This window comes from Impatiens glandulifera, chromosome 6, assembly GCF_907164915.1.
Source record: "Impatiens glandulifera chromosome 6, dImpGla2.1, whole genome shotgun sequence".
Lineage (NCBI taxonomy): Eukaryota > Viridiplantae > Streptophyta > Magnoliopsida > Ericales > Balsaminaceae > Impatiens > Impatiens glandulifera.
This window is the reverse complement of record NC_061867.1, coordinates 26,195,176-26,204,540: the sequence shown is the minus strand read 5'-3', so window position 1 is coordinate 26,204,540 and position 9,365 is coordinate 26,195,176. Positions and strand designations below refer to the sequence as shown.

Below are 9,365 nucleotides of genomic sequence, written 5' to 3'. Positions count from 1 at the left end.
ATTATCAAAATCATGTAAGATTGCAAACGTAGGCCGGGTCTTTATTTGACCGGATTTTTGAAACTGACTTGGGAGAAATTTTCAAAAAATTTGGAAAAATTTTGAGAAAAATTTTGGAAAAATCTAATCTTTTATCTTATCAATTTCTCCATTTTTGATTATTTTATTTAAAATTATCAAAATCATGTAGAAATGCAAGTATAGGCCGGTTTCAAAAATAACTTTATATATGTATGAAAGTAACCGAAATAGACCGAAAGAAACATAAGATAAGAAAGTAAATCCCCTATTCTGATTCGGAAAACGTGAAGTCGTCCATCATATTCTTGGTGGGTGTTTTCTTATTCGGTTGATCCGGTCTTGAGGATGATCCTCCAACTTGCGGTTGACTAATCGTGCTGATTGGAACCGTATCGGAGACTCGCTGTCTTGTAGAACGCTGCTCCAGATGCTCTTCATCCTCATCTTCGGTGTGAGTAGCCGGGTCCGGTTGATTTTCAATAATCGTTTCAGTGATCCTTTCCTGCATCCCGGCTACTTGAGCCTTCTTTGATGTTTTCCTTTTCCGTTTTGCCGGAACCGAAGAGGAAGGGGCCGCCTTTTTCTTTTTGTGAGCCCTGGCATATTCTTCGAACCCTTGTTTTTGTGCGTTTAACCGCTCTGCATCTTTGGCCGCTTGAACTGCTATGGACTTCGCAAGTCCCGGATATTTAGCCGCTGTGTTACGTTCGCGCTCGGCTATTTCTTCTTCTGTCAGACGCGGTGTCCCCTTTGCTCTCCGTGTTTCTTCGTCCAGCGCATCCTGGACTTCCTTTGCCGCTCGGGCGTTTGCCTCCTCAACTGCTGTATCAACATTCAACTTGGCCTTGATTAATTCATCTACTTGTGCGGTGAGCGCCTTGAGGTCGGCTTCGAGCTTGTCGTTGCGGTCTTCAAGGGTTGCATTCTTCTTTTCAGATCCGTGACCCTGTCAAGTGTTGAACCGACTTCATTTCTTGACCGCCTTAGGTCCTCATCAACCTCTTTGAATCGTTGCTCGGTTTCCCTTTCAAACCGATCTATGTCATCTTTTATCCTTGAGGTCTCTTCTTCCAAGTCCTCGGTTTGTTGATAATGCTCGTTGTGCAGAATTACGTCGTCCTCGTATTCTTTTTCGATGACCGTTATCAGGTCCTCTGCCTTTAGGACATCATCCCTCTTCTTTTCGGCGAACAAGAGTGTACTGCGCACGGCTTTCTTGATTTTCTCCTGTAATGGTTGAACCGTTGAGTCGTCAAACTCTTGAATAAGGGACTTAACCCTTTCTTCTGTAATGCCCGGTTCGGAAACCCCAGGTTGCCCGGTTACAAGTTGCTCGGTGAAAGGAGCTTCTATCCTTTCGTCGGTTTCATTTGTGGCCGGATCCGCTAGAGTAGGCGTTTCACTTCGGTTCTGACCGTTACTGGTCTTAGGAGCTGGAGAGTGCGGTTTTTCTCGCTGTCTGTACACCGCTTCAAGCCGATCAATTTCTGCATCGAATACTCCTTTCGCTATCTCAAGCTTTTCTAACACCAAGAGCGGTAGGTTAGCCATCGGTGTTCCCACAACGTACCTCTCTGTAAGCTTTCGGATACGGACGGTTAGCTTTTGTAACCGAGCACGCTGTTTCACGATTGCGTGTCGGTCCATGGCGTTGTTAGGGTTTTCGGCGTTTGTGAGGCTGATGACATTTTCCTCCATCTCCTTCATCCTTCTGAAGCATTGCTCATCGGTTAGGCCCGGCATAATGTGTTTGTAAAATTTGTCGCATCGGTACTCGTGCCATTCCCAGTATAATGCGGCAACCGTTTGAACTCGTAGTTCAATTTCCTCCAGGATTCGACTCGCTATAATTTCGGCCTTCTTCTAGTCGCTGTCAATGGGAGTCTCTTCCTCCTCGCGGCTGTCTGCACCGGTGTTCTCAAGGCTTGCGCCCGCACCAGTATTGTTAGGACTTGTACCCGAATGTTCTTCTTCATTCGGTCCTTCTCTATCGGAAGGATGTTCATCGGTTTTCTGTGAGCCGGTTCGGTCAGACGTGGAAGTCGATTCTTCCTCATCTCTTGTTGGCGGTTCCATGAATACTATCTTCTCCTTAGCTTTGCCTCCGGACTTGTCTTTTGCCGGGGCCGGTTTCTTGGCGGTAGATTTCCGCTTTCGGCCACTTGTAGAACCGGGGGCCGGCTGCTCCCTCTCCCGGAAATGTTTGGATCTTATCAACCTGCTTGATGAGAGAAGAATACCGGGGTCGGTGTTGATGTTAAGGTGGGACATTATTTTACTAAGGGGAATGGCGTATCCCCATGACCGGGCTGAATCTGGTTTCACCATATCTTTCAGGTTGTGGAAGATTTCCTTCGCCCAGTTGACTTTCGTTCCTTCCAGCAAGCCGATTAGCATCTCCATCTTGGCCTTGGTGAGGTTATCGTAGTTTCCACCTCTCGCCTGAACTGACTTTGTGAAGATGTCACAAAGCGGTATGTATTCCGGTCGTAGAGTTGATTTTTTACCGGATACTTTCACAGGTTCCGTGTTTGCAGAGAGAATCTGGCAAGCCGCCTCGAATGTTGTTGGATCTAGTTCCATCAAAGCATTGTGGCCACTCGTTGGAAGACGTAGGATCTCCTCAACCGATTCTTCGGATAACTCGAACTGAGTACCTCTAACAGTTGCGGTTATCTTGTCATTAGAGAGAGTTGCGGTTTCGAAGAATTCTTCAACCGCTTCTCTGTACAGAACAAAGGGACCGCCCAGAAAATGCACAAGTTCGGCTTCGGAAATCCGGTTAATGACTTCCTTTGCCTCAACCGAACCGTTTTGGCGGATCTCCTCAAAGTCCACCTAAATGATGTGCTTGAACAAAGCCGAATTGCGACCCATCTTAGATGACTGAGAGGGTTTGAAAAACACGAGAGTGAATAACCGCTGAGAGAGTTTGAGAGCTTAGAGAGAGAAAACTGTTTCGCGTAAGAGTGAAATGGAATGGCCAAGAGCCCCTTTTATAGGTGCGGTTCGGAAACTCAACCGTCCCATCAACTCTTGGCGGGAGTTTTCCCTCCAAGCCGAAAAGGCGGCAATCTGTGGGCGGGAAGCCAAAAGGCGGTAATCCAAACGACGGGAATCAAAGGGAGGTAATCAAAGAGGCGCGAATCAAGGGGCGGGAAGCCAAAAGGCGGCAAACTACGGGCGCCAAATCAATGAGCGGTAATTTTGAACGGAAGCTCTTTGGGCAGGAAATTTCCCTCCAAAGTTTTTTGATTTTGACTTTGATGACGCTACGGTGTTTTTATTTTAACCGGAGAGTTTGGTTATCGAAATTTAACCGGTTATTTGAATAAGCAGAATTTTTGCAATCTTTTGAGTTTAAGCGGTTTTCTTTGAGACCGGATAAGAGCGCGGTTATTTGAAAATATTAACCGGTTACTTAGATGGATGTTCTGATTATTATGTTGACCCGGTTATTTAGACTGAAATAGAATTATATTGAAGGAACGTTACAGGATAGAAACCGAAAGATAAATCGGTGTGAAAATAGACATACATAAGATGGAAAGATATAACTTAAGTAATAACTACCCTAGAAAACCTTTCTTCCACCCCATCCATGTCAAGAATGTTCGAAGGAGATGCTGGTGTGCCCGGTCCAAATTCTAGGCGGTATTTGAGAATAAGCCGGCTGATGTGAGGAGCATAACCGAGACCTTTCTTGGTTAGCACTATGTTTTTCAGATTCTGAAAAATGACCGTTGACCAATTGATGGTCGTGTTGCTAACAATATGGGTCATTATGTCGTATGTTTTCTTGGAGTAGCGTTGATTCGGGGATTGACAGATGATGGAGCGGGTTACAATCTCAAGAAGGAGTTGAATGTGATGAGCAAGGCAGGTTTTTAACCCATGGTTTTCCACCGGAACATCGGTTCCAGAGAAGAACAGTGCGTGATCGGCTGTCGTACTTCCCACCTGGGTTGGGAAGTCAGAAAACCCTTTTGTGGGCAAGTTGAACATGTTGGCAAATTCGGCTTCATCAAGCCAGAAAGTGTGGTCTCTCACCGTGGAGACGATATAGTTGCCTCTGATGTAAGCGCTTCTGAAGAAGGTCTTAACATCCTCAATCAGTATGGGACCGGATTCTTCGAGAAAGGTTCGAAGACCGGTGTCAATGAGAGATTCAAACATAATCTCTTTTGTTTCTCCGTCCCAATGTTCCATACATGATTCGAAATCGATGCTCAAGAAGTTTCCTAAGGTTCGACTTGGCATGATTCTAACTTTTGCTAAGAGAGAGAGGGAGAGTTCAAGAGATTTCAAGAGAGTTTTTTGTTTAGGATGTGTTGAGTTGATTAGAGGATAGCCCTTTATATAGGTTCGGTTTTGGAGGGAAAATATTAGCATTGAATGTCAGTTTTGTCTCATTAAGGAAGAGAATATTTATGTTTCCAAAACGCATTCGGAAGGAGTTACTTTTAATTAATTGCGGAGCTCGAGGTGAGATTTGGTTGAAAAGTAACCAAGTTAGTTGGGTATTGATTACTCATGTAGTTGGGGGTTACCTCATTAATTAAATGTTACTTTCCATTAATGACCCATGCAACAACAAACTGAAAAGTAACCGATAGAAACCGAAGATAACTTAGGCTAAACCAAAAAGAACATAGATAAAACCGAAATGATCATAGGATGTTGAACAAAGATACACCCGGTGCGTGCAGCAAAATGACCGGGTGTAGGAAGGAGTGACCTAATAGCCGCTGGAGGTGACCGCACCGTTGGGGTTGTTGCGGCGGTTCCTCCTCTTCCAATCCTTCTCAAACCGCTCATAGAAGGAGTCGGTTACTTCCTTGGTTAGCACTTGAGCTTGATTCAGACCTTCGCCCGGACAGGTCGGTACGCCAAGCTCAAGAAACAGACAGCTCAGCTGGGGAACGAGGCCGACTGTTCGAACGCCAATCATCCAGATTAGGACGTCGAACAGTACTCTTGACCAATTAACCGGTGTCCCGGTGGTTATAGCAGCCATCATGTTAAAGGATGCGGTACAGTAGGTATTCGTCACATCTCTCCCTAAGATGCTTTGACCTATCACGTCATTGAGGAGCTGATATTCAGCCCTCAACAGTGACTTTGTGCCATGGTCATCGACAGGTTGGTTAGACCGGGCAAAGGTTAGGGAGATCTCGGCCTTTAAGTCGGCCGGAACGTTGAGATCGGTTAAGCCTTGCTTTGGCAGCCCAAAGTACCTCCCAAAGTCATTCTCCGTGAAGTCGAATACTATACCGCCCACCTTTAATTGGATATGGGTGTCAAAATGCAGTGTGCCTCTGAAAACCCTTGCGTTGTACAGGAATTCTAGAACAGATTCTGGATAGATGACATACTTATCATCCAGGAAGTATTGAAGACCTGTGTCTTCAAGTGATTTGATCATTTTGAACACATCATAGTGTTTAGTGTTTTTTGCTGATTTGAAGTCCACTTGGAAGATGTTTGGAAACTGAGACATTTTTGTCTTAGTGAGAGAATGAGTTATGACTTGTGATTGTTTTGTTTAAGGTTTGTTCATCTTATATATTAGTGGATAGAGAACCCTATTATCCAGGTATCACAGGTGATAATGTCTTTTATCCAACGGGAAAAAGGTTTTGCATAAAATAAGCATGTCTACAGCCTAGGATGTTGGTCATAGACCTGGACCATGAAAGATATCAAATCTTCACGTCTTTTTAGGTGTGACCATTTTACTTTGAAAAGGAAATGTTTCAGGACAGATAGGCTTAGACGTAGATAATTATTCCACTTTTGTTTGTAGTTCAAATAATCTAAGATAACCTATTTCCGAACCGGTCAGTTATCAGTTGTTCGTCCTGATGCGGTTATTTGGTGCAAGCACTAAATAACCGGCCGGTTTACTCTGTCTGATAGACCAGGCGGTCTTCCATAGGTACCTTGAGAATTTGAAGTTCAACAGTTTAGGAGGAACTACCGGTTTTGTCTGTCTGAACCGAATTCCTTTAAGCATCCTTAGGGAGGATCTGACTAATGTCGGTTAAACCGAGAGTGAGTCAGAATTGAGAAAACTTAGCTTCCTGTAGAGGCTTGGTGAAGATATCGGCTACTTGTTGATCAGTTGGTAAGTATTCCAACCGGATATGCTTCAGCATGACATGTTCCCGAATGAAGTGGTGCCTTATATCAATGTGCTTGGTTCTGGAGTGTAGAACCGGATTGTAGGTGATTGCTATGGCACTTGTGTTGTCACAGAAGATCGGAGACTCTTCGGCTATGACACCGAAGTCCGTCAATTGTTGTTGGATCCAAAAGAGTTGTGAACAACAACTTCCGGCCGCCAGGTATTCAGCTTCTGCGGTGGATGTGGCCACTGATGTTTGTTTCTTGCTATGCCATGAAACAAGCCGGTCACCTAGGAATTGGCATGTTCCGCTGGTGCTTTTTCTATCGATCTTGTAAACATGCGTAGTCTGCATCTGAATAGCTCGTTAGGTTAAAAGATGAATCCTTTGGATACCACAGGCTGACATTAGGTGTTCCCTTTAGGTATTTCAAGATCCTCTTTGCGGCTGTGTAGTGGGATTGTTTTGGATTGGCTTGAAATCTTCCACACACACCGACTGCAAATAGAATATCCGGTCTACTTGCTGTCAGGTATAGGAGAGAACCGATGATGCCCCGGTAAGCTATCTGGTCTACCGATTGACCCTCATCATCCTTGTCCAATTTAACCGATGAGCTCATTGGAGTAGCCGCTGAGGAGCATGTGTCCACCCCAAATTTCTTTAGAAGCTCCTTGGTGTACTTGGGTTGGCTAATGAAAGTTCCTTCTTCTAGTTATTTAACCTGAAGACCTAGGAAGAAACTTAATTCTCCCATCATACTCATTTCAAATTTGTTAGTCATCAGGTTTGAAAAATTGTCACATAACTTAGGATCGGTTGATCCGAAGATGATATCATCTACATAAATTTGAACAAGTAGGATATGTTCCTTCTTCTCAAATTTAAAAAGCGTTTTATCCACTGAACCGATGGTGAAGTCATGTTTTAAAAAAAATGCGGTTAGTGTGTCATACCAGGCTCTAGGTGCTTGCTTTAGACCGTATAAAGCTTTATTTAACCGGTATACATGGTTTGGGAATTCAGCACTTTTGAAACCGGGTGGTTGTTCAACATACACCTCTTCACGTAGGTCACCATTCAAAAATGCACTTTTAACATCCATTTGAAAAACCTTAAATTTTTTGAATGCAGCAAAGGCTAGAAAAATCCTAATAGCTTCAATCCTAGCTACGGGGGCAAATGATTCTTCAAAATCAATGCCTTCTTCCTGTTTGTAATCTTGTGCCACTAATATGGCTTTGTTCCTCGTGACCAAACCGTCTTCATTGAGTTTATTTCTAAATGCCCATCTTGTTCCTATGACCGGTTGATCTTTTGGTCTAGAGACTATGTACCAGACTTTGTTACTCTCGAACTGGTTTATCTCTTCTTGCATTCCCAAGATCCAATCCGGATCTGACAATGCTTCATCTATTCTTTTCGGTTCAATCTGGGATATAAAGGCGGAATTGAAGTATTCCTCCAGAATTTGACACCTAGTTCGAACAGGTTCCGAATGGTCACCTATAATTTGCTCAGGAGGATTCTTGGTGTTTCTTTTGAAATTCAGTTCGGCGATGTCTACCAAATTACCGTTTGATTGATCAAGGCTAGACATATTGGTAGGCTGAACAGGATTGTCAGACCGACCGATTTCCTCGGTTTGGACCGAAGTGTCAGCTTCCTGTTATGGAACAGCTTGATCCGGCTGGGTTTCATTATTACCCATTTGGTCATGGACAAACCGCCTGAAAACCGGAGTTTCATCTTCACCATCAGAATGGATATTGGTATTTTCCAATCTGTTGTTTAGATCAAAGCATGATAAAGTATTACTTTCAACCGATTCATCGAAAACCACGTGAAGTGATTCCTCCATGGTTAAAGTTCTATTGTTATACACTCTATATGCCTTACTCACTACTGAGTAACCTAACATGATCCCAGTATCGGTTTTTGCATCAAAAGCAGATAGATAGGTTTTTCCATTTATGTGAATATAACATTTACACCCGAAAATCTTAAGGTACTTAAGGTTGGGAACTCTGATAAAGTAAACCTCATACGGTGTTTTGTTGTGAAATTTGTTAATTAGAGACCGGTTTTATGTATAACATGCGGTGTTGATAGCCTCAGCCCAAAATTTCTAAGCAATGCCCGAATCGGCTATCATAGACCGTGAGACTTCCTTGAGAGTCCGGTTTCTTCTCTCGGCCAGGCCATTTTGTTGAGGAGTCCTAGCACTAGACAACTCGTGTCTAATACCGGATTCATCAAGAAATGCGGTTAAAGTACTATTGGTAAATTTGGTACCTCTATCACTTCTAATGCTATTAATGCGAGTTGATTTTTCATTTTGTAAACGTTTAAGTAATGTGATCAAATTTGCTGCAGTTTCACGTTTGAATGGTAAGAATATTACCCATGTAAATCTATACTAATCATCAATAACTACCATGGTGTAAAGCATACCACCTAGCCTAATGACCTGAATCGGTCCAAATAAGTCCATGTGAAGGAGATCTAAGCATCGGTTAGATTGAATGTTTCCTTTACTCTTAAAGGTTGACTTAGTCTGTTTACCCATTTGACAAGCTGAGCAAACCTTATCCTTATTAAATACTATGTCAAATTACCTTCAACTAGCTTTTTACCGCGAATGTAGTTTAAGGTTTTCATGTTTAGATGGTTTAGTCTCTTATGCCATAACCATGTTTGATCAGTCTTAGCTATCATGCATACAGGATATTCTACCTTAGTTTTCCAGTCTACCTTGTAAATATTTCCTAGCCTATTTCCGGTTAGTAGTATAGTGCCTTGAGAGTTCTTAACTAAGCATGCATGTTTAGGAAATTCTACCGTGTATCCAGCATCACACATTTGACTAATACTTAGCAAGTTAAAGCGTAGGTTTTCAACTAAGAGTACATTATCAATTGTTAGGTTACCATGGACAATCTTACCCTTGCCCACAGTTCTACCTTTTGAGTTGTCACCGAAAGTGATTAGTGCACCGGTTTCTATCCAGATGTCGGTTAGCAGGTTGTTGTTCCCGGTCATATGCCTGGAGCAACCACTGTCCAAATACCATTCAGAGTTTCCTAGCTGTTTCTTTATGTCCTACAAAATATACATATTTACAACTATTTGGTACCCACATTCACTTGGGTCCACATGCGGTTAGTCCCTTGGGCATCCAAACTTTGACAAACCGGACGGCTTTCTTTGCTAAGG

At 43.1% G+C, this 9,365-nt stretch overlaps 1 protein-coding gene across 1 annotated transcript; it reads right to left on the bottom strand.

Annotated features, from left to right (window-relative positions):
- Positions 1-286: 286 nt before the first annotated feature.
- Positions 287-1,764, bottom strand: LOC124943420 (stress response protein nst1-like). The gene is made up of 2 exons (XM_047483924.1): positions 1,021-1,764; positions 287-967 (listed from the first exon to the last, which is right to left on the bottom strand). Exons 1-2 carry the CDS (start codon positions 1,762-1,764, stop codon positions 287-289), a joined length of 1,425 nt encoding a protein of 474 aa, XP_047339880.1.
- Between the last annotated feature and the right edge of the window lie 7,601 nt (positions 1,765-9,365).

Bases quoted from the DNA above. Each gene is read 5' to 3' on its own strand.
- LOC124943420 (XM_047483924.1), bottom strand. From the start codon at position 1,764: ATGCCGGGCCTAACCGATGAGCAATGCTTCAGAAGGATGAAGGAGATG. The intron at 968-1,020 runs GTTGATGAGGAC...AACACTTGACAG, and splicing joins CCGAGCAACGATTCAAAGAG to GGTCACGGATCTGAAAAGAA.